General features: G+C 52.2%; 9 protein-coding genes across 18 annotated transcripts; 5 read left to right on the top strand and 4 right to left on the bottom strand.

The window, feature by feature from the left end:
* Positions 1-648: 648 nt before the first annotated feature.
* Positions 649-1,969, top strand: H257_06465 (hypothetical protein; the record flags this gene model as incomplete). The annotated part of the gene is made up of 3 exons (XM_009831685.1): positions 649-1,181; positions 1,236-1,535; positions 1,597-1,969. 3 exons carry the CDS (start codon positions 649-651, stop codon positions 1,967-1,969), a joined length of 1,206 nt encoding a protein of 401 aa, XP_009829987.1.
* Positions 1,718-2,933, bottom strand: H257_06464 (hypothetical protein). Its single transcript, XM_009831684.1, has 2 exons — positions 2,176-2,933; positions 1,718-2,125 (listed from the first exon to the last, which is right to left on the bottom strand). The coding sequence occupies exons 1-2, from the start codon at positions 2,927-2,929 to the stop codon at positions 2,076-2,078; spliced, it is 804 nt and encodes a 267-aa protein (XP_009829986.1). The 5' UTR covers positions 2,930-2,933; the 3' UTR covers positions 1,718-2,075.
* Positions 2,934-3,028: 95 nt separating this feature from the next.
* On the top strand, positions 3,029-4,495 carry H257_06463 (hypothetical protein). Of its 4 annotated transcripts, XM_009831680.1 has the most exons (6): positions 3,029-3,129; positions 3,175-3,200; positions 3,253-3,366; positions 3,424-4,060; positions 4,126-4,276; positions 4,326-4,495. In XM_009831680.1, exons 1-6 carry the CDS (start codon positions 3,045-3,047, stop codon positions 4,420-4,422), a joined length of 1,110 nt encoding a protein of 369 aa, XP_009829982.1. In that variant the 5' UTR covers positions 3,029-3,044; the 3' UTR covers positions 4,423-4,495. The 4 variants fall into 4 exon arrangements, with proteins under 4 accessions (XP_009829982.1, XP_009829983.1, XP_009829984.1 ...); XM_009831681.1 differs by having other exon boundaries at positions 4,126-4,495; XM_009831682.1 differs by having other exon boundaries at positions 3,424-4,276.
* An 819-nt stretch (positions 4,496-5,314) lies between these two features.
* On the bottom strand, positions 5,315-9,052 carry H257_06462 (hypothetical protein). Its single transcript, XM_009831679.1, has 3 exons — positions 7,645-9,052; positions 7,075-7,566; positions 5,315-6,726 (listed from the first exon to the last, which is right to left on the bottom strand). Exons 1-3 carry the CDS (start codon positions 8,959-8,961, stop codon positions 5,371-5,373), a joined length of 3,165 nt encoding a protein of 1,054 aa, XP_009829981.1. The 5' UTR covers positions 8,962-9,052; the 3' UTR covers positions 5,315-5,370.
* Positions 9,053-11,185: 2,133 nt separating this feature from the next.
* On the top strand, positions 11,186-13,310 carry H257_06461 (hypothetical protein). The gene is made up of 3 exons (XM_009831678.1): positions 11,186-11,393; positions 11,436-11,988; positions 12,035-13,310. The coding sequence occupies exons 1-3, from the start codon at positions 11,229-11,231 to the stop codon at positions 13,279-13,281; spliced, it is 1,965 nt and encodes a 654-aa protein (XP_009829980.1). The 5' UTR covers positions 11,186-11,228; the 3' UTR covers positions 13,282-13,310.
* Positions 13,311-13,552: 242 nt separating this feature from the next.
* Positions 13,553-15,855, top strand: H257_06460 (hypothetical protein). Its single transcript, XM_009831677.1, has 9 exons — positions 13,553-13,685; positions 13,733-13,925; positions 13,973-14,157; positions 14,206-14,386; positions 14,461-14,723; positions 14,779-14,830; positions 14,896-15,195; positions 15,247-15,377; positions 15,439-15,855. The coding sequence occupies exons 1-9, from the start codon at positions 13,639-13,641 to the stop codon at positions 15,797-15,799; spliced, it is 1,713 nt and encodes a 570-aa protein (XP_009829979.1). The 5' UTR covers positions 13,553-13,638; the 3' UTR covers positions 15,800-15,855.
* On the bottom strand, positions 15,827-20,809 carry H257_06459 (hypothetical protein). Its single transcript, XM_009831676.1, has 7 exons — positions 20,699-20,809; positions 20,614-20,654; positions 20,085-20,562; positions 19,127-20,036; positions 18,899-19,080; positions 16,086-18,578; positions 15,827-16,018 (listed from the first exon to the last, which is right to left on the bottom strand). Exons 1-7 carry the CDS (start codon positions 20,733-20,735, stop codon positions 15,870-15,872), a joined length of 4,290 nt encoding a protein of 1,429 aa, XP_009829978.1. The 5' UTR covers positions 20,736-20,809; the 3' UTR covers positions 15,827-15,869.
* Positions 20,810-20,982: 173 nt separating this feature from the next.
* Positions 20,983-22,773, top strand: H257_06458 (hypothetical protein; the record flags this gene model as incomplete). Its single annotated transcript, XM_009831675.1, has 5 exons — positions 20,983-21,025; positions 21,078-21,210; positions 21,266-21,493; positions 21,543-21,836; positions 22,402-22,773. Exons 1-5 carry the CDS (start codon positions 21,000-21,002, stop codon positions 22,771-22,773), a joined length of 1,053 nt encoding a protein of 350 aa, XP_009829977.1. The 5' UTR covers positions 20,983-20,999.
* H257_06457 (hypothetical protein) lies at positions 22,269-26,902 on the bottom strand. 7 transcript variants are annotated; one of them, XM_009831668.1, is made up of 12 exons: positions 25,785-26,902; positions 25,649-25,699; positions 25,550-25,606; positions 25,455-25,502; positions 25,349-25,401; positions 24,965-25,107; positions 24,504-24,917; positions 24,328-24,448; positions 24,108-24,221; positions 23,454-23,852; positions 22,868-22,910; positions 22,269-22,812 (listed from the first exon to the last, which is right to left on the bottom strand). In XM_009831668.1, exons 1-12 carry the CDS (start codon positions 26,872-26,874, stop codon positions 22,778-22,780), a joined length of 2,568 nt encoding a protein of 855 aa, XP_009829970.1. In that variant the 5' UTR covers positions 26,875-26,902; the 3' UTR covers positions 22,269-22,777. The 7 variants fall into 7 exon arrangements, with proteins under 7 accessions (XP_009829970.1, XP_009829972.1, XP_009829971.1 ...); XM_009831670.1 differs by having other exon boundaries at positions 25,550-25,597; XM_009831669.1 differs by having other exon boundaries at positions 22,269-22,910; positions 25,550-25,597.
* Positions 26,903-27,414: the final 512 nt, after the last annotated feature.

Here is a 27,414-nt window from a genome sequence, read left to right as displayed (position 1 = left end):
GCGAAACGAATTCTAACCTACCGGTACAAGTAATTGGTTACTGTACTGTACCAACCTACATGGAATCGATAGCTCATTCGGTGACGTGTTCACACTGTCAATTGGGGCTCACCTCCTCGCCAAGGCATACACGACCTCTGCTACGCACGCTGCGGTGCGCCAAGTTTGTGGGCGGATGCTCTGTCCTCGGTGTACAAATCTTGGTCATTGCAGGAAAAAAGAAAGTCCACCTGTGGATTTGATCAGTGATGTTTATAACACCTTCGTGTACGCTAACAGTACAGTACCATTGTTACACCATTGGTAAACGACATCAACATCAACGGTGGTTTCTGAGTGGCATGCAGCCCGTCGTTGAAGGCGCCTACAAGCGGCGTAAGCGGTGCAGCTCCATCTGTAGACGAGCGACCTGATCGACAACTTGTGTATGCTCCATGGACAAGTGATGGAGAACTGCAGTGAGAACATTCGGGTCGTTTGCAAGCATGACATGGTCGTTGTCGTGGATTCTTTTGTTTGGATATTTCAACAATCCAACCAAAAGACAGTATCTATGGCCGTGCTTGTAGCATTTCCACAGTGCTGTGGCAATCGTATTTGCTTGAGAACACAGTGTTGAATTTGCCGCCGTGGGTACACAAGACGGGAATGTTGCGGCTGGCGATCGTCCTGCTCTTGGTTTCCTCCCTGCTTGCAGACCGACGCGGTGGTTGCAATTGCAAGCGCACGACGAAAGGGCGAGAACCCCAACAAGCGCGGCGAGAAATGCCAAGTGCCGACACTGTGGCGAACGGCCCCAACGTCAGCCACGTTCCTGCCTCCTTGGATTGGTGCCAGCAAGGGTTTTGTGTTCCGTCGTGGAATCAGCACATTCCGTCCTACTGCGGGTCATGCTATGTGCATGGGGCGTTGGCGAGTGCCCAAGACCGCATCAAGATCCTCAACTTCAAGCGCGGGTTCACTGGCGCAGACGTCATGCTCGGCCGTCAGAGCTTTCTCAACTGCGGGTATGGACATGGAATGGGGGACGGATGTGCGGGGGGTGAGCCCCGCGACGTGTTTGAGTTCATGACGAAGTTTGGACTGCCCGACGAGACCTGCCTTCCGTACAACGCCACCGACTACACCAAGTACACGTGGACGGCCAATGGAACGTGCCCGCCCGAAGGTTTCTGCATGAAGTACGTGAGTAGACAATGCATCATTCCACATCGACTATGGTCATTCTACGATAGCTGCATGTACACAAACGACAGCCCCGTGACGCCAGTGTGTTTTCCCGTGACAAAGGTGGTGCGGTATCGAGCGACGGCGTACGGCTTTGTCCAAGGCGAAGCTGCCATGATGAAGGAGCTTCTCAATGGACCCATAACATGCGGCATCGCGGCTTCCATCGATTTTATGGACAACTACACGGCTGGCATCTACGCCGATCGCTCGAACGCCGTCGACTTGGACCACGACGTGGAAATTGTGGGGTGGGGTATCGACAAGGATGGGATCAAGTATTGGCACGCCCGCAACTCGTGGGGGACGTACGTCCTCCTCCTGTACTAGGTGTTGGATGACATCATCATACATGTTTATTGTTTGTAGGTATTGGGGCGAAGGTGGCTTCTTCCGCATTGTTCGGGGAGTCAACAACCTCGGCATCGAGAGCGACTGCATCTATGTGGTGCCTGACGTGACGATGGAAGATCTCGTGTGGAGCGACACGCCTGTGTATGGAGGGTCCATCTTTGGCCTTCGTCCACTAGAGCATCCCCCTGGCGACGATGTGGTCGACTCCACCACCGACGTCACTGTGAACAGCACGACTATTCACCCCAGCATTTCCACTGGCATCCACCACGCCAATTCCACCGTGTCGCTGGTTGCAATTGCCATCGTGTGCACGATCGCCGTCCTTGCAATTGGCTTTCTCGCCGGTCGCATGAGTCGACGCCATACGTATCAACGCATTCATTAACGGGGTTTTTACCATCCACCGAGACCCAGGGTAGCTGTGGTCGATTCAAGTACACTTGAATTGTTCGTGTCTGTCATATCTTCGATTGCGTTTCACAAGGAAGTCCTCACACATCGCCCGTGCCCACCATGGCCACGGAGCTCACGCCTCCATCCACTACGATCCATATGTGAGTCCACAAGTCAAAACGTAGTTGGATCTCGCACCGTAGATGGTTTGGCCCGTGATGCCACTAGATAAATCGCCGCAAAGAAACGCAGTCGCGTTGGCCACTTCCTGCGGCGTGACGTTGCGGCGCAAGGGCGCCGTGTCCGCGACGATCTGCCTCATCTTGGACAAACCTGGGATTCCGCGGGCAGAGAGCGTGTTGATGGGGCCGGCACTGACAGCATTCACTCGGATTTGGTGCTCCCCCATCTCCAGTGCCAGCGCGCGACACGTGGCTTCCAACGCCGCCTTGGCAGGTCCCATGCAATTGTAGTTTGGGACTGCTTTCGCGGCGCCGAGATACGATAGGGCCACGACACTCCCGCCGCTCTGAAGCTTGACGTGCTGCAGCAGGGACAGCAGCGAGATGGAGCTGACGTGGATTGATGTGAGGAAGTCTGTGGTGGGAGTGTGAAGGAAGGGATGTGTGAGGGCGTCCGGGGATGCAAAGGCAACTGAATGCACCAAGCAGTTCAATTCGACGTCTTTCGTGAGCTCTTGTAGAGCCAACAAGTCGTCGGGGTTGGTCACATCGCATTGGACGTGGAACAGTGGAGCACTCGGCAAGGACTTCACACTGGGCTTCGCTCGTTCGTACGAGGCAGGAGCAGACACCAGTCCGACAGCGCAGCCATGAGATTGAAGCGCAGACGCAATTGCAAACGCCAACGAGTTCTTGTTGGCCAGGCCAACGACTAGCGCTTTCTTGCCATTCAACCGCAACCCAAGCCCAATTCCCATTGCAAATCCCATTTTGTTGACCCTTCCTAGTATTACTAACCAAGGTTGTCATACTATTCGAATAGTACTACTACCTACTGATTAGTATCCTACTAGTACGTAGCAGTCGAAATTACATATTCGCACGATGGGAGTTCAAGCGACGAGTCCTTCGTTGGCGCTGCCGCAACCGCACAATGACATCTTGTTCTACGGGACCCTAGACAAACGACGTAAGTGAGCTCCTCCATGGGTGACACCATTAAGGCCATGATTAGGGGACGGTGCCGTTCGCGGCGGATGGGTATGTCAGGAACGAATCACCCTATGACATTGTCTGACAAGTGGAGGGGTAGGCAACCCGGCTGTTCCTTCTCACGCCAAAGTGGTTGGTGTACTTCCGCCACACCACGAAACAGGATCTATTGGGGGAAGAGCGCGAGCGCGTTGCCTTGTCCTCCATCACAAAGGTCCTCGTAAACCCACCACCTTTCACTTTGCACACCTGGCAGCATTGATCCGTGTAGATTCGTGTTGCCCCTGAATCCGAGCTTGCCTCGACTGCTATTGACATCCCGAACGAGTACTCATATCTGGAGATCACATTGGATACGCCTGGCAAGACCCTCCTCATGCGAACTGCAAAGTCCGACGCGATGTCGAGCCATCACTGGGTCACGGTGATCGAGGCGCAGCGCCAGCTTCTTTTGCACCCCAACGCCACCGCTCTAAAGCCAGTACACCCAGCCCATAATGACACATCTGCAGCATCGAGCAGGGCCTTCGACGAGCCGACTCAGCGACAAGTGGGGCTCGTGATCTTGGTCGACGACTACACCGAGCGCGACGAGTTCGTCGTGGCCAAGTCGGTGGCGTTCGGGACCCAGATCAACTTGGGGCTGGTCAAGCAAGGCGGCGCGTGCATCATCGTGCTGGACGACGGAGCCATCGCCCGCATCGGCACACAGGCGCTGATGGGCAGTTGGGACGCCAACGAAACGTGCTGGGTCGAGTGTCTCGGCTCTTCGACGCTCACCGAAGTGGAGGTGTCCGTCGTGTGCCAAGTGGTCAAGCAGCAGCAGCACCCCAAGCCATCCGTGACGTCGCCATCGTCGACGCCGAAGTCCACCAACACCAAGCACTGGATTCGACTCGCCGAAGAAGGTTGATTGTTCAAGTTCATGCATACATGGGGGGAGGATGATAATGATCCTATCTTGAACTTGCAGGCGCGAGCTTTGGGTACCTGTTGATGGCCATGCTGGTGCACTTTATGCTGGGGGTGCAGGGATTCCACTGGTCGCACAAAGCGTGCTTGACTGCTGGCGCGGCGCTGGCCATCTCCACCGTCATGAACAGCGCCAACTCCAAGTCGTCGAGGTAGTCGTTATGAAAACAACACTATTTGAAGGACTACGTTTCGACGTAGAGGCGGACGACCCATGCGCCGCATGAACTCGTCGTTGATCCCGAAAGTGCACTTGGCCATGACCATCCATCGAAGCCGCCGTCACGCCACAGCGTAATAACGCAAGTCGATCACGATAAATACTTTAAATACAACGAACGACAAAACACGAACGATGTCGTACATGTGAGATAACGTTTGATTTGGTCGAGCCCCGTGCCGAGTAGTACTAACTTATATTTTAAATATCAAGCTTATCTACTTTACGATCGTCCTTTGCGCTCCTGTGAGAAACCAGGCGACAGGAAACTACACTTTGGATGGATCTCCAACTTGATCTGGTGTTGTTGATGGAGTCCATGGTTAAATTTCAACTCGGATTTGTCCCAGAGTGACGATGATGGGCGCTTGGATCTTGTAGATTTATCTCGATATGCAGTGATAGATAAGATCGCACATGCTGGACCACACGTTACTATAGAGTAACCCTGCCGTGGAGGCCAGACCGATAGCAAACTGAAAGCATCCACAGGAATTCGAACGGAAATGCTATCACAGAGCGTAGCAGCCATCGAAAGTTCCTAGCATGAAGGCCTGCTGGTTGGTCACGGCGACCGCAAGACGGCTGCCGTTACAAGACCTCGTCGGCATCTCACTCGGCAGCGCCATGTATGTCGGTAGTGTTCCGTGAGGCCACTCAACGACCCCCCCCTCCCCGAGCACAGACACTTGAGCACGCGACGAAAGTGGTATGCGGGTCCTTGTCCAAGAAGTAGGCGGCGCCAGCCGAGTCGGGTTTCCCAGACCCGAGCAGCGCATGGAAGTAGCTGCCTTCCACCCGCAACAATGTTGCTTTGGATGTCTTGACTTCTGTGCCACCCACGTTCAATGTGACACTGTGGGGGGCCGTTGCCACGCGGTAAAGGACTAGTGCACACTCGACAACAATGACGACAAGTCCAACTAGTAACTAACTACCTTGCTATGAATAGTAGATGGTAGTCGAAGAGTCTGACTAAATCCAAGACACCTTTGATTCAAAAGTGGCTAGCTTCTAGCTATGGCGTTAAAGCTCCATGTATTGCTGCACAAGGCGTCTCGAGGTCGACGACATTTGGAGATCGTTAAACAAAGTGTCGAGCAAGGTGCAAAGTTCGGGGGCGGGGGATGCCGTGGCCAATTTCGTGCTGAGATATGCCATGCCCAGCATGAGCTCCATGAGGGTGTCGGTGTCCAGGCCCAGGAGCACGTCTCGCGGAATGACTGAACACCGCGGAAAAGCTATCCTCCACAATTCCGAGAATCGGTTCTCATCTACAAAGGGACTCGGAGGCGGGTGGAAGTCCCTTGTGGGCACTTGGACCAGCGCGTGCACGTTGCCGTTGATCGGCTCGGTCGAATGCATCTCGATGCGGCTGCCTTTTTCACGCTGTCGCAGAGATTCCTGGAGCGCCAACGCCCGCCCTTCTGAAAACGACCGCGACCGCCGCGCTGCATGCCGGTCATCAGACGGCAGCGACCGCGTCGAGTACGACTGCTCGTGGTGCAGGCGGTGGCGGGACATGGCGTTCCCATTCGACCGGCCGCGGGACGAGTTGGACCGATGCGGAATCGAGCCCGACTCGCCGATGCACGCAAACAGCACGGCTTTGTCGGGGAGGTCGAGCACGCTTCGCGGCTGCAAACTCCACGCCGCGTCCAAGCCGACGCCGTCGCCCGTCACGTCGAGCAGTTCGTACTCGCGAACTTGGAAACGTTTTCGAAGGATGTTCATCAACACGTGCGCTTCTGTGCCGGGAATGTACGACACGGTCAGCGACTGGCTTTGCAAGCTCGGGCTCTTGACGGTGAGGGTGCGCCGGTCCACGTGTTTGTCGGCAAAGAGGTTGAAGTTGAGGCGGAACGGCAGCGGGAGATGGATGGCCCAGAGGTGCACGACGCACGGATCACACACGCGGCCGACGTCGGCTCGGTCGTGTTGCAAGCTGTCGGTCAAGATGAGGCGACTGCTGCAGCACTTGCTGCACACGATGAGCTTGCACAGCCCGCACCGGTGGCGCCAGTCGAAGAACGAAAACAGTTTTTTGCAAGTGTGGCAGAGGTCCACGAGTTGCTTGGACGACCCGTATGCGTCCGACGGTGGCAGCGCGGGTTTCGGCACCGGACGGTCGGGCAGTGCGTTGCCCAGCAGCAGGTCGAGCTCGTGGGTCGAGAGGCTGTTGGCTAGGTACAGCTTGCGCTCTTCCACCATGAGTGCCTGCAGAAACCCCTGGTTGGGGAAGCACACGCCTCGGTTCGCAATGCAATAGTTGACGCTTGTCACCAACGACCACCGCTGTGCGCGCATGATGTAATAAATAGCGAGAGTGCCGGACCGTGAGATGCCTTGGGTGCAGTGGATCAACACGCGGCTGTGCTGCCTCTATATCCATTGGGGGTGTCAGGACGCGTCAATAGTATTACATGTATATATATATATATACAACAATATATATATATACAACAATATGTATATATATATATACAACTATATATATATACAACAATATATATATATATTGTTGTGTTTAGATTCTAACAAATGTAAACTGAAGCGACATATCGAGAAATCGACATATTAATACTGTAAATAAATGTACACAAGAATCATCGACAGACGTATTGAGCCAATCAGATTGCAGGAAACAACCATCCACATTGCCTTCAATTAGTGTGATTCCAATCACCACAGTCCAAATATTGGGTAAGAACCGAACAATAGTGTTAATACCTGTTTGGCAGCTTCAATGAAGCGATACGTGGGCTCAAAGTAGGCACCAATATTCGCGTGAATGTCGTCCTTGATCTTGACTTCGAGGTACAAGACGCCCGCCTTGTCAAACACGTTGGTCGTGTCCAGGCTGGCGTTTACAATGTGCGTGATGCCCAGGTTCCGGACCACGCTGGGCGACTGCGCGTGCCACATGTTGCCCAGATACAGAAACCCGTCTAGGATTTCATTCGGGTAGTTGACGTTGTGGGTACCGCTTTGCGTCCGCGCCAGCAGGTGGTGGTGGTGGCGGTCGTCGTCGTCGTCGATCGTGTTGGCGAATAAAAACTGCGATGTATAAAACGGGTACCGAAAGTGAAACGTCGTGAAGCCATCCTCGAGGTACCGCACACTCGACACGAGTCCTTCGGCCACGACCAAACTGCCCACGACGTACATCCACGGCTTGAGCTCTTTCAACGACACCTTGACAGCGTACCCGTATATGACCACCTGGATCATACTTGCATTGTTAGATATACACTCCAACAACGAGAGGAATGAGAGAGCTCGTACTACGACTGTCTGTACCTCTCGGAGTTTGCGCTTTTTCGCTGTAAAGAGGTGCGCCTGCTCTGGCAGCAGCGCATTTTCAACGGCGTCCAGCGTGGCCGTGTGGGTGGCGGGGATTGAGATGGCCGTGGGAATGCAGTTGTCGTCGAAGTCCGCACGACTTCGGGCGTCCAGCAGCAGCATACCGGTTCCGGACTGCAATCGGTTGAACAGCCAGCGGCACGTGACGCTGGACTCGGGCACGGTGCGCTTACTCTTGCTCGATAGTCGTGCTGTCGGCGACTCGTGGATGACCGCGGGGTGGTGAATTGGCTTGTTCTTGGCGGCCAAGTGGCGGACTTCCGTGTCGTGGATGTTGGATATCGCGGCAGTCAGGCGCGCCTGGCCTTCGCGAGACAGCAGCCCCCCTCGCGTCATGTGCTTGCACCTGTTTCGGCCGTCTTCGTCGTCAAAGCTGCTTGTGCCAAACAGAAAGCGCTCCTTTTGCAGCAGAATGTCCAGGATGGCGTCCCGGGGCATCATGTTGGGCCGACTCGACAGCACGCGGTGGTACGCGTCCACCAGCGACATGTTTTCGGTCTTCATGAGAAAGTACACGACCAACGTGCAGCACCGAGACCGGCCGTACGTGCTGTGCACGAGCACGCGCGACTGAGCGCTCTCCATGTACGCCACGGCCTCGTCGAACGCCTTGAACGTGCTTTCCTCGGGGTTCTCCGTGGACACGGTCACGTCATAGTAGTCTACATGCGAGAATGTCCTCTCCTGGATCGTGCTGGAGCAGTTGACGATGCTGCGGATGGCCAGGTCGTTCACGACCTTGTCGTTCTGGGCGTGGAGGTTGTTGCCAAGGAAGATCCACCCCCTTGATGTCTCGATGAGGCTCACGAGTGGGGGCTCCACGAGTGGAAACATGTCGACGAGTATTGCAGCATCGACATATTGGATGCACAGCGCTGGCGGGACGGTACCACGCGTGTCTAGTAGTCTTGCGTACACCACACTCAAATCTTGGTGGAAATGGGGGCTGGATGGATTGCCCATGACGAACACGTGGGTCAGTCGGACGTCCGTCAACCGCGCGGCAGTCTCTTGGTCAAACTCACAGGAGCGGGCTGTACTATCGTCTGTTGAGAACGAGACCGCCAACACCATTTTGGGAGGTTTGTCAAACGACTTGGAAATGTCCAACACGATGGACCTGGACGCGCTGTGCTGCAAGAAGTTGAAGACGTGGACGGGGGTGACCACGGGAACGTCAAGACATGGCGCGTGTGCGGACGCCGGGGTCTGATCTATACAAGGATATGTGCATGCCTCTTGCTTCGACGTCATTGCTCCAAGGATGCTTAGAGGTCCCGAGAAGGCGGTCGTCGCGTGCTTGACGAAGTCGGTAATGTAACGCGACTTTGGCCTGTGTTCACGATACAGCAAGAAATATTCCTCACAAAATAGTTACTGGTATCTAGTACTACTAATAGTACAAGATAATTACTACTCCGTACTATGAATGGTATTATTAATAATAGTACTCCGAGTACTTCGTACTAGACTTCGACGTCCAAACTACCGGTATTAAAAGCTACTCGAGTATCTAGTACTACTATTAATAGTACTACTGCGCAGTACGAAGTATTAGACTTCCAAAATATTAATAGTACTCGAGTACGTAGTTTTAGTAGTACTATTAACTATTATTAATAATACTTATATTAATAGTGACAGATGATAGTTATTCTGTGAGGAGTATTACTATTAATACTACCCCCTTCCAGATAATCCGGATAATATAAACATACGGGTTCTGTAACTTGTCATGATATCGAACCGGTAACACTTCCGCTTAGCATGCGGAAGGACCCTGGGGTTTTCCCGGTAGCGGAGGTGTATATACTAGTAACGTGTACTCCGATGAACCAACCCTTTTTGTATATTTTCGCATAAGGTGTTGCTTGTCGCGGTAAAAATTACACTGGTTCCGTTTTCTTTTTCATCAGCTTTCCAAAGATATTGGTTTTCAAAGTGTGCACTTGAAATCGAAACGATATAACGTTATTGGAAGCTCACCAATGCATCACATACTGGGGACTAATTCCTCACAGCGTTTTACCCTGCTAGAGACCCAAAATATCCCGGTCAGGGGGGAAATTCCTTAGATAAGACAAAAGCACCGTCCACCCACAAACCTAGGACCCCCTGTGGGCATATTCTTCGCAGTGTAATGTTATTCCCGTGGTTAAGTGCATCAGCAGTGGATAGTGATAGCTGACCAATGCAGATGCCTTAACCCCTAGCTGATATGGGCGGAATTGTTTTCACAATGATAATCCATATGAGTATTCCTTACTGTAGTACTTATTTGTGCAAGCTCTGTGCGTTTTGATTGGCTGTTTGAGCGATTTCATAATTCACCAACAACGAGAGACAATGAATTTAAAACAGTATTTCAAGAATCTACAATTACAGAATCCAGAATCTACAACTTCAACGCATCCACATGTCGCATACGGTACAATGCTCCTTACCATTTCCAGCTTTGCCTTGCACCCTTGTAACCCGAAACCCCTTGTGTTTACATATAATGCGTGCCCCTAAACCACTTGTGTTTTCATATAATACCTGTTCCCGGGGTTATGTGCATCGCCAGTGCTTAGTTAACGCTAACCACTGTCCATGCACATACTGTAACCCCTAGCTGGAGTACTGTACGTAAGTGTGTGTAACAGGTTGACATGCGGATCAAACTGATCCTGATATTCCAAAGCATACAAAGTTTAAGTACAGCAATTGTATGCATGGTTGCAGTTGTATATTCTTGCCAGAAGTTGTAGATTCTTGAACGAAGTTGTAGATTCTTGAGAGAAGTTGTACACGCTAAAAAGGCGCTTGTATTTCCTATTTATCTTTTTTACTTGTATTTTCTATTTATTCCGTCGGGGAGTTGTGCCCCTACTAGTATTGTTGAGGAATTAGTCCACACTGGGAATTTATTTGGTAAATCGACTCATTCATGATAGAAAACAGCAATTTCCTTGATAAAAGAAGTTCCACTGCCCAAGAGTCCTGTCCCCCGAACCCGATACTAGTATCTGTAAACAACAGTGGAACTGTTGCTCTCCAGGAATTAGTCTACACAAAGTGCTTTCCAACAGTACGTTCAACATTGTCATTTATAATCACCTTTTACTCTTTTACTACAGTAGGGATTAAGCGCATCTCAGTGGTTAGCGATTCTAGCTTTAGCTAACCACTGGTGATGCAGTTAACCCCGGGGATTGAACATTATATCTACTCACCGGGGGTAGGACGAAGTCATAGGTTTCAAGGCTACGGGCTAGTAAAGTGTGTATCCCAATGGCATTTTAACACTATTTCGAGTCTAAACAATAGTGGGACTTTTTTATAATCGAAGAATTGCTCTTCCCAACACCATCAGTCATTCAAAACTAATAACAGTCGCCTATAGCGGAAAAAGAGACTTCTGCAGACTTGTTGACAAATATACATTTTTAACGTTAACGTTAGTAGGACTCGTGCTACATGTACAGATTTACCATAGGCTGCTCCTATTTATAGGCAAGAGCGCGGCAATTCCTACTGCCATGGTTGCAGAAGCGATAGCAGGGAGGCCAGTGGAATTCGTAGAGTCATCGGGGAAAACTGTACGGGGATGTGTGCTTTCGTACTGCCCTGAGGACCACACGTGCATCGTTGATATTGGAAACACCATCTCGTTGAAAATCGACCCCAAGGCGACAAACGCAAAGGTACTGAGGATTGTGCTATTTCGACAGCTCAAAGCTGCGCAGGTGGTGTACGAGATTGGGGACATGTACGAGTGGGTGGTCGGGGACCTGGTTGGCTACCGACTGGAGCTGGAGTCGTCCGACGGCCCGACGGCCACTGGCGTATTAAGACAGCACGATTTGGACCTCAAGTGCTCCTTGGTGCGCTTCGACAACGGGGCGAAAGAATGGCTCGACCTTTCGCAGCGCCGAGTTTACCTTTTACTATCAAGCTACGACAACGCCTTAGCTTCTACGCAAGCGGGGCCGCCCAACATTCCGTTGCCATTGCCCTACAGTCCGCGCAAGAGTCCACGGTGTACGTGGTACAAAGAAGGAAATCACATTGAATTGTACGACGCTACGGGGGAATTCCAAGAAGGCGCCGTCATTTGCTCCGAATACGACGACTTGGCGGGAATGTTAAGTGTCGCCAACGAGATCAGGGGGAAATTCGAGATGGCCGTGGCCACGCAGCCACACAAACTGGTGCTCCATGGATTTAGCGTCTTGAAAGACATCCCGGTGGACCACATTGTCGAAGTGTACAGCACCACGAAAGGTGGCTTTCGGCGAGGTACTCAGCTCTGCCTTGTTGCTCTGTCAATCGGTTTCTGGTGTAGGATCTATCTTGAAGAAAGCTGAAAGTGGAAGGTTGATTCCGATTCTGTTTGAACACGCGGCATCCATGGAGTGGGTGGACTTGTCGTCTCAAACGTTCAAGGTGGTGTGCTTTCCAGATAGAATCCGCCCCTTGTCCGCTCGCGAACGAGAGCGACAGCTGTCGGCCGGCGCGACCACAAACGGAGTTGCTCACAAGTTCGTGCGAAACAACCCAGCAACGTTAAACGACGGCGCCACGTTCCGCTTCCCGCCCCTCTCCGAGGGAACGCAGATCGAAGTGTACCACAGAGAAAAGTCCCTTTACGTCAAGAACACGGTCGTGCGTTCCGTGTCCAATCGTCCGTACGTGTACGAACTGCATGCGGTGACAAGTGGAAGTCGGTCCGTCGTCGACTTAGCGGCCATGCGGTGCAAAGTGCTGTGGAAAGACGCGGTGGATTTGGACTTGACGAGCCTCGTGGCGCACGTGATTGAAGTGTTTGTCAAGGAAGAAAAACGAGTGGACGCGGGGCGCATCTGCGGCTGCAACAACAAGAGTCGCATGCTGCATGTTCGGTTCCAAGATGGGCGGAAGGAATGGGTTGCTTTACGAGCCAGGAAGCTTAAGATCAGACTGCACGAGGCTGCGATCGTGCAGCCCTTGGCCTTTACTCCATTTGTCCGACCCCTCCACGACAACCAGACCGCCTCGAGTGACGACGCCCGCCCCAAGCCCCTGCAGAGGAGTCATAGCTACTCCCAACAGATTCAAAACCCGCCCTCCCCGCATCCAATCCGGCGGTCGTTCTCGTCATCCAACATGATGATCGTGCGGTCTCCTGTGTCCCAATTGCGGCGGATGGCGAGTGTTCATAAATCATATGGCGACAACCCTCCTCGGCAGCAGCTCCTTCGCACCGACTCTATGGACAGCATCGATGCGTACTCGATCGACTCGGCGAGAACAGTCGAAAGCTTGAACGAGGGCGACATGATTGACACCCCATCGTCATCTTCTGACTGGAGCATGCAGATTGATCCAGCGTCCAATCAAACGTACTACGTCCACGGCCCAAGTGGCACAAGCCAGTGGCACCCCCCTCCGAACGTCGATATCCACGCCCTCCAATGGATAGCCACCGACGATTGGATGGACAAGCAGAAGCACTGGGTCGACAACCACGACGGGCGTAGAATCCGCGCCGCCCCACCCATCGGGCCCATTCAAGCTGTTCGGCACATTCGAACTAATACACTTTATAACTAGGTAAATTAAGGCATCGACGTCAATCCTTGCGCATTGTACTAATGTAGATGAATTTTCATGAATGGGTGGGTTCACGTTGCGAGTGTGCCTGCGACTATTTAACCAGCATTACAGTTCCAGCATTACAGTTCGCGAGTTCCCATGCATCCAGATTACTGTCGAGTACTAATATCTGGAGAGTGGGCGATATGTGTGATGGCCTACGATGGAAGTGACGTTGAAGTGTAACTGCATCGAAACCACCCGCATATATATTTAGCTGCGTCCGAGTGTGAAACGTACCACTGCGACTGCCTTTCCAACTGTGACCGGCCTCGTCCGCACTCGCTTCCCCTCGCCTCGTGGCAAATTTGAGCCATGACCGGGAGCAGTGCATTGTCTGTGGCGGATTCCCACACAACGAGGTAATCAATCAATGCAGCATTGAAACCTTTGTCATGCACGTTCGTAGGGCATCTCTGCGAACGCTGGACAAAGAACGCATTCGACAAAAGGCACTTCAGATGAAAATGAAGGAAAAGTTGCGCCTGTCCATGTGCGTGCGCATTCAGAAGCTGTCCAAGAAGACCCCCCCCGTGGCCCAAAAACTGTCTGTGGAGATTTTGGCGCATCTCAATCAGCACGGACTGTCCACTCAACTTTCAGTAGGTTTTCTTTCGAGGCATTTCTTGTCCGGACTAATCCGTAGTAGGACAATGACCTTCAAGACCTTGTACACAAACTATCGCATGCGAAAGCACACTCAGATACCGACAAACAGCCCACCTCGTCAGCCCAACAGGCAGCAGCGTTGAGCGGCATTGAAGAAAACTTAGGTGACAAACACAACACAAACAGGAAAGGCACTCGCAACACTCCCCCCAGTTCAAAGTCAAGGTACGAAATACGACCACTTTCAGGCGTGTCTGACGATTTGCTTTTTAGAACTGTCAGCGCTGCAGATGCTGGGGAATCGAGTTATTTGACGGAAGCTCAAATTCAGCAAAGGAGTGTGGGCTTTGTGCTGCCCCCAAAGAAGTCGCCGACGAAGCACAAGCAGGGGGACATCTGGAACGATCTCGTGCAATACCAAGGCCTCGTGGAAGCACAGGAAGCGCAAGCCAAGGTGTCCCCTAGATAGCTCATCGCCCCCCCCAATTGGAAGCAAAATTAACATTGGTTTGCTGTTACGATGTATAGAGGGTTCAAAAAGAAGTCAAAAAGTCCCAATGGTCGAGCGAGTTGGAGGCGCAAATCGCAGCAAAACAGCAACGCCAACTCGAGCACTCTGTCGAGGACGGAAAGTACTTTGAAGAAAGCATGAAGACGTTGGAAAGGCTAAATGACCTGGAAGCGGAAAAGGACAGACGGCGCATCGAACGCGCCAAAGCACAAAACTTGATTCAAGAAGAACAGCGGCAATACAAGCTCAAGAAAAGGCAAGACGAGCTCAACGCCCGACGGTACTGTACTCGCATGCGTTTGATTCAATCTTTTGCTTCATTTGTTTCGACTTAGGGATGCCGAAATTCGCATGGCGGAAACGATTTCCCGGCAAAAGAAGGAGGAGGTGCACGCACGCTCATAACCTCGTGAGGGTTGATGCGGTACCAACTAACGCATACACAACAACAGGAAGCCAAGGAAATAGCTCGGAAAGAAGCCGAAATGAAGAAAATGGCCAAGGTCTTGCTCGAGAATGCCGAGCTACTCGACAAGAAAAAGCAATTGAAAATGGCCGACCGGGAATTGGAACTCAAGCTCGCGGACGACTATATTCGAATGGAGGAACGAAAGGAAGCGCTTCGTCAAAAGGGGCTCGAGGACCTCTCGATGCGCATTCAGGCCAAGATGAAGTACTTTGACGACACGTCCAAGGCGGAAATGGACATCAAGAACAAGGAGGACGAGCTCCGAGTGTTGCGATACCAAGCGGTAGCAGCCCCCCCATCCCCCCTGCATCCCCCCGACATGTTTTCATGTTAGGACTACGAAGCCAAGCAAATGGCCCTCGAAGCCAAAAAGAAGCACGACGCTGCCGCGCGAAATGCCGACCAACAAGCGTATTTGAAAGCGCAAATGAAACTCAAGAAAGAGCGGGAAAGCCGCGAAAAAGAGTACGACATACCCTCACACTTTCTAGACAAACCAACGGTCTCGTGTTTACAACGTGAATAGCGAGTACAACAAGCAAGCCGACATGTGGCGCATTGAGCGGGAAACCAACGAGAAGCGGGAGCGAATGGTGCAGCAGCAGCGCGCCAACAAGAACCAAATGCAGCAACACTGGCTCAAGCAGCAAATCGAAGCCAAGGAGCAGCAGCTGCTCCAGGCGGACCACACCAACTTGGAAGTGCAAATCAACCAGAGCCTGCTGCAAAAGGTTCTCGAGATGAAAAAGGGCGGCGGCGGCGGGTCGTCGTCTTCCAACGTAGTCGTCAAGACGAGGCAGCGGTCGCGGGAGCTCCACGACGTTGAAAGGCGAACCGACTCGACCAAGCTCAAGGACCCGCGGTTAAAGCCCGCCTCGCGCAAGTAGATAGATATCCACCAAGTACATATCAAACACACGATGCATTTTCTATTCCGAGTACACACGTAGTAACTAGTTATTTCAACTTGTCGATGAACGCGCCAATGTGCACCAGCGCCTTTTCTCGGCTGGGGCTGCGACGACTCGTGTCTTTCCATGTCGTCAGCGCTTTGTCCGACACTACATGCGCGTCCAGCAAGTGCGACAGCAAGTCCTTCAATTTCTCTACCACATATAGATCGTTTTGTGTTGAGATTTGCCTTTCGATCGATATGGTCGTTTGTGGACGTACCTGGAGCCACTTCCTGGACAATGCCACTGACGAGGGTCAATTCACCTTCAATGTTGCCGCACAAACCCATCAAGAGGCGGCTGTATTCGGTCCCCGACGTGCTCAGCAGGAAGAGGCACGTTTGCTTGCAAAACAACCTGTCCTTGCGCTTGTCTCCGTGGACGTTGGCCTCTACCCACGCGATGGTCGCATCTTCGTCTTTGAAACCCTCGGCGGCGGACACCACTTGACCGGCGGCGTGGATCGCAGGAAGCGCCTGGCTCAAGTTGAACTTGGTCATCCACGCCAACACATCGGCCACGGCGCGCTTATGACTGGGCAGAATCGACGTCACATTCACAGCCACAAACGCCTTGGACTGGTCATGGGCCACCGCCGGGGGAATCTGCGACAAGTAGACACCCACGATACCCCCCAGCACGCCGCTCTCGACCAGTTCCTCCAGCAAGTCCGCGTCGGCTTCGATGCCACTGATCAACCACTCAAGCGACAGCGACGGAATCGACCGGAAGAAGCGGCTCACTAGCGTCCCCACGTGCTCGTGGATCTTGGGCACGTCGTAGCACACGTCTGGCGCGGCCAGCACGACCGCCTCCAGCGCAAACTTGATGGCGTCGCTCTCCAACACCTTGTCAACGTGCAAAGTCGTGAGCGCATCAAACAAGCCTTGGCGGATCGCGTCCTTGGCCTCGATGGCTAGTTGGAACGATTCCTTTGCGAACACGCTCGACACGACGAGGGGCGACAGGCCTGGCGCCAAGCTGGTCTTGAGCTCGGCCACGCACGCCGCGGCCTCCTTGGCGTCCTGGAGCTGCACAAACTCCTCCAAAATGGCCTTGGCTTTCTTTGCAATGCCTTGCGTGACGTCCTCCGACAGTTGACTCACTTGGGTGGCAATCTCCTTTTGAACCGGTACTTTCGCCGGCTTGTCGGGCAACGGCGGGGTCGCCGCACGACTTCCCCCTCCTCCTCCCGCCTTTCCCTTGAAGCTGCCATAGGTCGCAGGTCGGCCGGACGGGCCTGCCTTGTCCACTTGCTGCGATCGAGATCGGTCCAGATTGAAGTTGCTTCGCTGGGGAGGTGGGTTGTTGCCTCCTCGAGGGGCTCCCCGCTGGCCCATTTCACGCGCTGACGACGAGGACGCGACGCCACGTGACGGCGGCGGCGGGCCCTGCTTCTTGCCCGCGGCGGCGTACTCCTTTTCAGCATCGTTTCGGATTTCAAGCAGCGTCTTCTGCGTCAGTTCTTTCCGCCGCGGCACCCATCGATTGTGGCGCAGGTCGATCACGTCGAGGATCATGAAATTGATGCGCGACGACAGCCGCTTGTCCTTGGTCAGATAGGTCAAGTAGTCAAAGTACTCGGCCATCGCCCCTGGGGACCCGCTGAGCGCTTCGAGGTCCTTGCCCATCGTAGTCAGAAGTTTCGACAGCGACTCGATGCTTTCGTCGTCGGGTGCCGCGGTCGGATTGATCGGCGCGATCTTGTACTGGTCGGGATGGGGGACACGGACCACCCCCATCAGCTTCATGATGCACGCGTGCATGATACGCTCCTGCAGCATACCCTTGCGGAACAGCTCGCCAATGAACCGGATGTTTCCCAGCATTCGCCGTTTGGTCAGCATCTTCTTCTCCGCGTAGCTGGCTTCAACCTCGGCGGTGAGCGTGCCCTCTTCGCGGGCGATGGCCATGGTCTTGTCGAGCTCTTCGTAAATGTTGTCCTTTTCAAACTCGGCTTGGCACGCGTTCAGCAGCAGCCGCTTGAACGACGTCGTCTTGATCGCGTTGATGTTGGCTTCGTCCCAGCTCGCGAACGGGCCATACAGTACTTGGGACTCGCCCAAATCTTCGACGTTTTGGCCAGACCAGTACAAGGCGGCAGACGACGCGGCTTCCCACACTTTGATGAACTTGCCGTTGCGGACGCGCACTTCCTTGAGCGTCAGCCCTTCGGGGGCGGGGATCACATCCAGTGGATCTTCCTCTGCGTTTTCAAACAGTTCGTCGGCGGTCGCGAACGGACCCACGACTTCGGCGTCGACGTCGCTCATCTTGGTCCACCACCACGAGTCCAGGTCTTGGTTGTGGACAATTTGCAAAAAACTCCACACTTGCCAATGGGTTTCTAACCGAACGCACAAGTTCGCGTACAATTCGCAAAAGTGGGGCTCGCCCAGCGCCTTGTCAAAGATGGATGTGATGACACTCGTGAGCATCTCGTCGCTCTCCATGTGGATCTCGCTCAGCTGCCGTGAAAGAACGTCAAACATTTGCGTCGTCATCTTGTTCATGATGCTCTGCACTTGCTTCAGCACCTTCTCCAGGTTGGACGTGGCTTTGACGGGCACCCATCGATTCTCGTCGTTTCGTTTCAAAGCTCCTTCTACGCCGTCGTTGAATGGCTGCTGGTGCGACGACTTGCCACCACGGCCTCCCCCAGGAGTCCGTCGAGAGGTCGTCTGGTCGCGTTGCCATTGCTGCTTGGACTTGTCTAAAGCAACACGAAATATAGGGGGATTTGTCAAGTCGATTCGATATTCAAGTGGGGTGGTCAATTGAATGAAGCAAAATAACCAAATCCGCAGGTAATCGATATACGACCAATCCAAACCCAGATCACGAAGAATCAAGTGGCCAATCAAATTCACTCTTGAACCAATTCAACACCGAATTAGTGTGTGACTGAAATTAGTGTGATACTCGACGATCTTTCCATACAAAAGAGCCAGGACAACGAATCGATCGATAAATTTGGCAAAGAATCAGCACTAAAGTCCAAAATGTTGGGTAAAAGGACATCACAACAAGTACCGTTGTTGTTTCCACGGCTGCTTTGGCGTTGCAATTGTCCAGTGGGCGGACCGCCGCCAGAGTTTTGACGGTCCGTGCGTCGCGCTGCTCCGCGGCGGTCACTCGGGCCGTCGCTCGTGATCTCCATCGACAGCCATCCCGTGGCGTCAGAGTCTGGAAGGGTCGGGTACTCTTCTCGGAAACTACGCACGTTATTACGACCACTGGCTTTGTGGGGTTGTAGTGTACCTGAAGAGAAATCGAACAGAGTAGCACGTCTTGCCCTTCTTCGCAGGCGCGTCATTTGGAGGGCGGGCGATCGTGCGCTTGGGTGCCACCACCTGCTTCACGTCTTCCTCCTCTTCGGCTGGGGCTTCAAAGCCAGGGGGCAGCGACACGTTCGTAGGAGACGCAACCAGCAAGTCTGCGTCCAGCTCCACCGTCCCAAACACAAGACTGGGCTCGACTGGTGTTGCTGCTGCCTTGGGGGACCCCACAGACTTGGGCGACGACAACGCCGGGGTTGCCACGGGGGACTTGGGCTTGGACGTTGGCGACTGCAGGAATTGCAGCTCCTTTGGCTGGGGTTTGGGTGAATGCTGGAATTGCAGCTCCTTTGGCTGGGTTTTGGGCGAATGCTGGAATTGCAGCTCCTTTGGCTGGGTTTTGGGCGAATGCTGGAATTGCAGCTCCTTTGGCTGGGGTTTGGGCGAATGCTTTGGGGAATTTGTCGGGGATGTGTGCACGATTACCTTCGGATGTGGTTTGGGGGAAAGCGGCGTGGCCTCCTTGTGAACAATTGGGGACGACGGGGGGATGGGAGGGCTGATGTGAGAAGCCACGGGGACGGCGGAAGGCATGACAAACTCCTTGGACGCGGCGCGCAATGTCGACGTGGCCTTCGGAGGGTTGGCTTTCTTGTCTGAAGGTTCGGCGAGGCATTCGTTGATGGGCTTTTGCGTCCTGGGGTCGATGATGAGCATCGCCTTCTTTTCACGCGGAGGTGGCACGACTGGCGGCGGAGCGATGGGGGGTGCTAGGCCTGGAACGCCCAGCCCAAGCGACGGATTCAGACCCATTTGCATGGGTGGGTACGGCAAATGAGCCTGGTTCAGGTGAGGGGCGTACATGTGAGGGGGTGGGGCCGCGCCGTAGCCTCCTACATGCGAGATAAGCGTCCATAATGCAACAAGCGTCGTGGATGTACCTTGCATGGCGTAGTACGGTTGTTGGTGGCGAGGATTGTACCCAGATTGTTGCGGGAGTTGGGGGGCGTGTTGCATAGACTGCGGCACGAATGGAGCCACGTTGGGGTTCGGACCTCTATTTGGTGGTCGCCCTAGACCTCCGGGTTGCTGGTTGTGACCCACGCGTTGTCCTTGGCCAGGATGGTGGTGAGGGTGCTGTGGAGGGTTTACGTTGGGGTCGTGGCCTTGTTCGTGTGTCACATGATGCGGCTGCGGAGCTCCTCCTCGTGGAATGAAGGGTTGTCCAGGGCGAAACTCCCCAGTTGGCACCCCTCGCGGCACGTAACCTGACCCACGCGGATGTTGATGTTGTTGGTACGAATGACCGTGGGGACCCGGGTTGTATCCACCAGCCGCGCCACTTTTGTACGGCGCATAGATTGGTCGATTGGCGTCAACTGCATCGCCAGGTGGGGCTGAAAACGTGCGGACAGGAAACTATCGCACCGAAGTGAGGTGTTGAAACGACTCAATTGATGACGTCCGTACCTGATTGGACGGAATGCCGTCGCTGTCCCTGCCTCCGTGACCTTTGACATGATGAGTCCTCATGGAGACGAAGTCACTCGCATACCTGGCAACCTGTGGTTGGCTTGCTGTGGAGCGGACATTGCAGCTGCCACTAAAGTGCTCGATCCGTCTTGGCCTCTTCTTCACCGGAGAAGGGTCAGTTGTGCACTTCGACGTATCCGGATAGCCACCCAGAACCTCACATCAAAATTCATGGGACTCTACTACTAGTATGTCACCTACTAATAGTATCTACTAAACTGACTAAACTAAATTACTCCTAGTAGTACTAGAAAGGGAGCATTTGCAATCTAAAAATAGTACACCGCACTTGAAGCCACTTGAAGCCCCCACGCGACGTGATCATGCAAGGTCCCGGCGCCGAGAAAGCGTACGTCTATCATCATGCATCGGGCGAAGCTGTCATGCGTGGTATACGCTAGGAGGGCTGCGATGCCTCAGACATTGACGTTGGACCACGTGTCTCCAGCTACTCGACTCTTGGAAAAACGACGACAAATGTTTGAAGTCCAAGAAGCATTGGATGCGCAAAAGGAAGAGTTCTCCCGCCGCGAGGTACTTGTTGCCGGTGCAAACTGAATTGGCGTCACAAGAACACGGTGGGGGTTAGGATGCGTTTCGTCGACGGGAGGAGGGGCTTCGAAAGAAGGACCTGGAGTTGCAAGAGTCGCTCATCAAGTTCAACAAGTTCCTGCAAGAGAACGAATCCAAGCGGAACCGCGCCATCAAGCGCGCGTCCGACGAAATCAAGCAGCGTTTGGCCAAGGAACAAGACGTGGCGAGGCTCAAAGAGTCGCTCGAACGCTTCAACGACGAAAACGAAAAGCTCAGCAACGAGGTACGCAACCCGCCGACGGCGCTCGTTCACGAATTCACTCTCGTGCCAGGTCAAGAAGAACATGAAGTACACGCGGTACTTGGAACTCGTGCAGGAAACTGTCCCAGAAGACTACCCCGAGATCACGGACCTGGTCAACCGGTACAACACGCTCAAGGACGCGAACCGGGATTTGTCGGAAAACCAGCGGCTCCACGAGTCCGACAACGAGCGCAAGCGCGTCAAGTTCGCCACGTTCACCAAAGAACGAACGAACGACATCCTCAACTTCAACAACGAGATCGCGTCGTTGCAAAAGCAGCTGGAAACCCGCGAATCCAACGCCATTCGTCTCCAGCACGACGTACGATCGATCGCATTGTCTTTCTTTTGCCCAAAATTTGGACTTTTGGGCTGAAAAAATCGCCAAATCTATCAATTTTGTACTGAATTTTGTATGTAAAATGTTGTCCTGTAGTCGTTGTACTCACACTAATTTAAATAGCACACTATTTAAACGTTCATGATGGATTGGCTAAATTCTTCTGCCGATTCTTGTGTACATTTATTTCGTTGTGTGGATTCATAATTCTCCAGTATCACTCCAGGTTAGAATAAACACAACAATACTATCGTCAACAGCCCAATCTGGAGTCACAATAATATGTGTCCAGCCCAAAAGTCGCCAAATCTATCAATCGATTGTTTGTACTGACTTTTGTATGTAAAATGGAGTCTTGGGGTGATTTTGGAATCACACTGATTCAAGTCACACACTATCATTTGACTTTGTGGATGATTTTCTTCTACAAAGCTAACTGTATGGGTTACATCCTTCTGCCGATGATTCTTCTGCACATTTACTTGGTTATGTCGGTCGATTCTATTCCATGTCACTCTAGTTGCGAATAAACACACTACAATATTAGGTGGACACGACCATCCGCATCACGTCAGACAAGACGCTGGAAGTGGGTCAGATCTTGATGGCAGTGGGCAACTTGCTGCAACGGTCCACGTGCGGCATCCACGGCACCATCTTGAAGCACATTGAAGTGAAGGACGTGCCCAGTACCAGCGACGACTACCAAGACAAGGCCGTGGACGACATCGAGTTGCTCCAGAACGGGCGCAAGGCCATGGCCGACCTCGACGTGATTGCATCGTACATGGTGGACTTCACCGCGATCGTGCAGACCAGGATCGAAACCCAGCGGGCCCAGAAAAAGGCCGCCGCGGCCGCCGAAGGAAACTCGAATGGACCCAGCAACATCGTGACCACCAAGCAAGAATCCAAGTAATAAACTAGTCGTGTTCATGCTTACGGGGTTTCTTCAAGCCTAGACAGATGCACACACTATGTTGAGGTCTTGTGGTCCGCCCAAGTATGTATACCTTTAATGTCGTTCACCACTGCTTTCAATCGCTTGCTTCGAATCTAAACAGGTTTTTCGTTGAGTTTATTTCTACATGGAGAATAAATACCAAAAAAAATGGGGAACACTATTTAGCCAATCCGAATGATGGAAATCAGCAGCATCAGCTTTTAATCCGTGTGAGACCTCAATTAGTGTGAGTACAATTGGACAACACTTCACATACAAAAACAATAGAGTCGTCCAAAGAATCGATCGATGAATTTGACGAATCACCACACAAGTCCAAATTTTGGGTAAATGGACAATACCAAGATGTGAAGTTAATATGAAACCGGTCGTCATGTTGTCAAGTCGATTCGAAACTGGAGCCCTCAGCAGAATAGTCGAATGTCGTAGGAATATCGATTAAAGATCCGCCTGAGCCAATCAAATCACGTCATGTCGAATTTCTGCCAATCCAAACGTTTGACCCCTCCGCATTGGGCAAAACCACATATATACTAATATTTGTATAAGATTAAATAAGACCAAATAGATCCGAAAGCTATTTGGCGAAATGACTCTTTATTTGGGGTGCAATGCACAAGATACAGTAGACGCACCTTTGCGTATTTGATATTGTCGTTGTACGATGTAAAGTAGCCGTCGATGCGGGTTTGGGCTTGGAAACCCCGGGAGACGGCGCGGACGACGGGAAGGAGTTTCGAGTCGACCGTATCGATGGGCCAGCCAAACTCTTGGCCGCAGAACACGCGCAGGTTGGCCAGGTCCGGCACCGACCACGAGAAGCGCGCCGTGGACTTGTCCGTGTCGGGGTACTGGTACGCCTTGATCACGTGGGGGTTGGGGAAGATGGCACTGACGTTCCAGTTTCGCCGAATCGACTGGTGCGTGAGCTTGAAGCGCTCGAGCGGACTCAGCGCCGCCAACTCGTCCGCCGACACTTTCTTGGGTTTCTTCAAGTCGTCCGTAATGTCAAACGAGTTGACCCATGTGCCGAACTACAAACCCAAACAATGCAGCATATATATATATATATATATATATATATTGTCAAGTCGATTCGAAATTGGAATCGGGTGCTCAATCGAATGAGCAGAATCACCAAATCCGGTGCAGACAATCGATATACGACCAATCAAAACCCATAGCACTAACCAAGTAGCCAATCAAACCCACTGGTTGAATTAATGTGTGACTTCAATTAGTGTGATAATGGACGATGTTTATACAATAGTCAGTACAAAGCATCGTACGTGGCGCAGCCCCTCGAGACCCCCGAACGCCCCGACAATCTCCGCTGCATTCACAATGCCAATGCCGTTGATGCCGTCGGTGTAATCACTTCCGAGCAACAATGCCAATGCAATCTACGATTATATATTAGATATTTAAAGACCCTTTTATTCTACATTTGCAATTAAAACAATCGTTTACAGAATAAACCCACGAGTATGATTTCCACGCCAAACTCACCATGCGCTCTTGGTCCAGGCCCAATTCGCGCTCGAGATCGGCGGCAAAGTACGCTTCCACGAATTTAGAGTCTTTAAACATGTTTTTGTACACTTTTTTCCCGCCAAACGCGAAAATATCGCTAAATTTATCCAAAATCAACCACAAACTTCAAAAATCGGGCGAATCCTGCCTACCTGTCGTCTGTGATGATACCTTGCACCAACCCGAGCTGCTCCAACGTCGCGCACTGCGCTTCCGCCTCCATGGGACACACCACGAACGGCACTCCGAACAACCGGAGCAGGTCCATCACTTGGCTCTTCATCTCGTCCGTGACGCCGTCCACATCGCGCAGCTTCTGGTTGCGCAGCTTCCGCAGGTCCGCCTCCGACTCATCCAAAGGACTGGGCAATGCTTGAGGCACTGCATTGTCTCGTGGAAGGTATCGCATGGGCGACTCCTCTGGCGACCCTCGGGGCAAATACCGCATCGTTTCTGGGCTTGCAGTCTTGTTCAGTGGACTGTGGCTCTGCGTGGCTGCCTCAAATTGAGTTCCCAGTTGTTTGTGTGCCAAGATAGCTCGCTTCACAGCCCCAGCAGCCCACTGCCTGCTCGCAGTGTCAATATGTCACACGACCTCATTCAACGTTGTTACGTGAGATTGGTTGCAGTAGACATCGCAGCATGCAGGGCGCTGGTAGTCACGTCCTCTTTGCCTTCGTCGTCGTCCTTGGAATGCACAAGTTCCTTTGCCGGAGAAAGTCGTTCCAACACATCGCTCGAGGTCGCCGCTTCGTTCTACAAATTAGTATAAGAAAAAACACAAATATATTGTGGCTATTCGGTAATTACAAATGTCCACACGCTATTGGCTAATCCAAATTTTAGTGGATTTGATTGGCTCTTACAGAAAGGACAAATATTTTCAACCAATCAGAACTCAAGCGTGATGCAATATGGATACGACAAACCACGAAACGAATACTTTTGCAAGTTTATAGTGAATTCGCTATATATATATATATATTCACCGTCGTACATATTGTGTTGGCAATGGTTTCGACGGAACTTCGTCGGTATTTTCTTCCCATTCTACACGCAGTAAAACACAATGTAAGCTTTTGTGCTCGGCGTGTCGTGTCAACCAAAATCGGACGTGTCACTGCCAAGAGTCGCTTGACGTGGTTTCTCGTCTAAACAATGCAATCAAAAGTAGCCCTTCACGAGATGAATAACTTACCAAAAGGACTGGTCGTCCCAAGGTCGGTGGAGCAACTCTTGTCCGCTTCTACCCACACTACAACGTAAAAACAAACGAGGATGGCAAGTACGTACGTACGTGTGCTCACCGCATGCTCAAGTTCAGGGGGAGCAACAACGTCTTCCCACTCTATACAACACGAGCTTCAACACGGGTAGACATAATATAATATATATATATATATATATATATATATATATATATCGATGCACACCAATGTCCGATTCGTCGTCAGGGGTACTGGATGCTGCTTTGGCTTGCACGGGAGTATGGTCGTCGTGTGAAGATTGTTTCGATGTCTCGTGCGCAAGATCGGACGGGGGCGCGTCCGATGCCAACTTAAACGCATTGGGTAGGTCACATTTCACGAAAACCTCGTCGGTGGCCCAGTCCAGAACCACCGGGGCGTCCTTTTTCCCAGCGGAAAACCAGCTCGGGTGTTTTGTGTCCAACGTGGTCGGGCTGAAAACAGCGCAGTCTTGCTTTGCTGTCGCGTCAACGGACTTGGCTGCCTGGATGCGAACATGCTCTGAAGAGCGGCCAACGGATGACTCGTCCAGCGCGTGGGGCGCACTTGCTTTGGTGTAGATGTATCGCCGACCCCCTTCGCTGGCGATCCGCCGGCCGGACTCGGGGGAGTCGATGGCACTTTTCCGAGAGTTCATGTCCCGCTTCAGCTTGCTCGCCTTGAGGAACGTGCTGATTTGCGCCATTGAATACTCTTCCGGCTTGCCTGCCAACGTCAGAAACGTCTCGCGCGCATCCTGGCGCCGGTTACGTTGGTACGCTTCGAAGTTCTCGACATCAACCATCCACGTCGCATCGTAGTCGCTGTCGTTCCCGTCGTCCGCTGACTTTTCCTCCGAGGACATCGCGTCGTACTGGAAGGCTTCAACTGGTTTAGCAGCAGGAGAACGCGGTACTTCGGATGGAGGGAGTTGTTTGGAGCCCTTTTCTCGCTGCTGTTTGATCAAGAGTTTCTTGGCAGTTTGCGTCAGCGTATCTTGACTCTTTTCTCGTCTCGATCGACGCTGCTGCAGCGTCTTGAGCTTGATTGCAGGTGTGTCGCCGTCGAAAACGAATACAGGTCGAATTCCATGGGTCAACAACTTCGAGATGCGATAGAATGTCCCAAGAAGGTGTGCATTCCTCATCATCGTTCCATCGTCAGGGTCGCGCATGGCCTTCACAAACTGGGTAAGCCAAATGCTCGCATCAACCGCTAGAGTTTGCCCGCTTAAACTCTCCATCGAAACTTGTCGGCCTCCTGGAGCTAGAAGCATCCACAATCCCGTTACCCCCATCGCCTTGGTGAGTTCACGTGACCAACACTCACACTCAGTCTACACTCTAAACGTCAAATCAACGTAATCACCTACCTGTACGTATTAAATCTTTAAAACTAACTTCCAATATTACTGATATCAATACAATTGGACTGTAGTAGTGCTTCCGAAATACTTCGCAGTACAACGTATTGTGCTTTGCACCTTTTTTGGCAATTCCAGGGTTAAATTCATTGTTTAAAAATTTCTCAGGCTTAAATAATGTCTAAAGTAACTTGAATAACGGTTGGGTGCGTTGTTTAAAGTTACTTCATCTATTGCGATGATTGGTTGGTTGAAGGTGGTTTTACAGGCACTTTCGTAAAACAAGTTGTTTGCCGTTTTCATTCTGGCAAACAACTTGCTTTACGTCAACATGTCAAGGTGCTTGACGCAATGAAACTGAAGGAGCTATGGCCACATACATGACCTCCCATCCGTGATCACTACAGTACTAACATTATCTACTCCGAGTAATGTATATAACGTTAGGGATATAGTTAGGCTACAGTACATGTA

The sequence above is a fragment of the Aphanomyces astaci genome (genome assembly GCF_000520075.1).
Source record: "Aphanomyces astaci strain APO3 unplaced genomic scaffold supercont1.13, whole genome shotgun sequence".
In the NCBI taxonomy this organism is placed as follows: Eukaryota; Oomycota; class Saprolegniomycetes; order Saprolegniales; family Verrucalvaceae; genus Aphanomyces; species Aphanomyces astaci.
This window is presented reverse-complemented; position numbering and strand designations above follow the sequence as displayed.

What these genes read in the sequence shown, in the direction of transcription:
- H257_06464 (XM_009831684.1), bottom strand. Translation starts at nt 2,929, where the DNA reads ATGGGATTTGCAATGGGAATTGGGCTTGGGTTGCGGTTGAATGGCAAG. An exon ending in CACGGGCCAAACCATCTACG is followed by an intron (nt 2,126 to 2,175) that starts GTGCGAGATCCA and finishes TATGGATCGTAG; the next exon opens with TGGATGGAGGCGTGAGCTCC.
- H257_06463 (XM_009831680.1), top strand. Translation starts at nt 3,045, where the DNA reads ATGGGAGTTCAAGCGACGAGTCCTTCGTTGGCGCTGCCGCAACCGCAC. An exon ending in CCTTGTCCTCCATCACAAAG is followed by an intron (nt 3,367 to 3,423) that starts GTCCTCGTAAAC and finishes TGATCCGTGTAG; the next exon opens with ATTCGTGTTGCCCCTGAATC. An exon ending in GATTCGACTCGCCGAAGAAG is followed by an intron (nt 4,061 to 4,125) that starts GTTGATTGTTCA and finishes TTGAACTTGCAG; the next exon opens with GCGCGAGCTTTGGGTACCTG.
- H257_06462 (XM_009831679.1), bottom strand. Translation starts at nt 8,961, where the DNA reads ATGACGTCGAAGCAAGAGGCATGCACATATCCTTGTATAGATCAGACC. An exon ending in AAAAGCGCAAACTCCGAGAG is followed by an intron (nt 7,567 to 7,644) that starts GTACAGACAGTC and finishes AGTATGATCCAG; the next exon opens with GTGGTCATATACGGGTACGC. An exon ending in TCATTGAAGCTGCCAAACAG is followed by an intron (nt 6,727 to 7,074) that starts GTATTAACACTA and finishes CAATGGATATAG; the next exon opens with AGGCAGCACAGCCGCGTGTT.
- H257_06461 (XM_009831678.1), top strand. Translation starts at nt 11,229, where the DNA reads ATGGTTGCAGAAGCGATAGCAGGGAGGCCAGTGGAATTCGTAGAGTCA. An exon ending in CCAAGGCGACAAACGCAAAG is followed by an intron (nt 11,394 to 11,435) that starts GTACTGAGGATT and finishes AAAGCTGCGCAG; the next exon opens with GTGGTGTACGAGATTGGGGA. An exon ending in GAAAGGTGGCTTTCGGCGAG is followed by an intron (nt 11,989 to 12,034) that starts GTACTCAGCTCT and finishes TTTCTGGTGTAG; the next exon opens with GATCTATCTTGAAGAAAGCT.
- H257_06460 (XM_009831677.1), top strand. Translation starts at nt 13,639, where the DNA reads ATGACCGGGAGCAGTGCATTGTCTGTGGCGGATTCCCACACAACGAG. An exon ending in GCGGATTCCCACACAACGAG is followed by an intron (nt 13,686 to 13,732) that starts GTAATCAATCAA and finishes GCACGTTCGTAG; the next exon opens with GGCATCTCTGCGAACGCTGG. An exon ending in CCCCCCAGTTCAAAGTCAAG is followed by an intron (nt 14,158 to 14,205) that starts GTACGAAATACG and finishes TTTGCTTTTTAG; the next exon opens with AACTGTCAGCGCTGCAGATG.
- H257_06459 (XM_009831676.1), bottom strand. Translation starts at nt 20,735, where the DNA reads ATGTCCGCTCCACAGCAAGCCAACCACAGGTTGCCAG. An exon ending in ACGGCATTCCGTCCAATCAG is followed by an intron (nt 20,563 to 20,613) that starts GTACGGACGTCA and finishes TCGGTGCGATAG; the next exon opens with TTTCCTGTCCGCACGTTTTC. An exon ending in ACCGTACTACGCCATGCAAG is followed by an intron (nt 20,037 to 20,084) that starts GTACATCCACGA and finishes TCTCGCATGTAG; the next exon opens with GAGGCTACGGCGCGGCCCCA.
- H257_06457 (XM_009831668.1), bottom strand. Translation starts at nt 26,874, where the DNA reads ATGGGGGTAACGGGATTGTGGATGCTTCTAGCTCCAGGAGGCCGACAA. An exon ending in TGAGCATGCGGTGAGCACAC is followed by an intron (nt 25,607 to 25,648) that starts GTACGTACGTAC and finishes TTTACGTTGTAG; the next exon opens with TGTGGGTAGAAGCGGACAAG. An exon ending in AGTGGTGAACGACATTAAAG is followed by an intron (nt 22,813 to 22,867) that starts GTATACATACTT and finishes GCATCTGTCTAG; the next exon opens with GCTTGAAGAAACCCCGTAAG.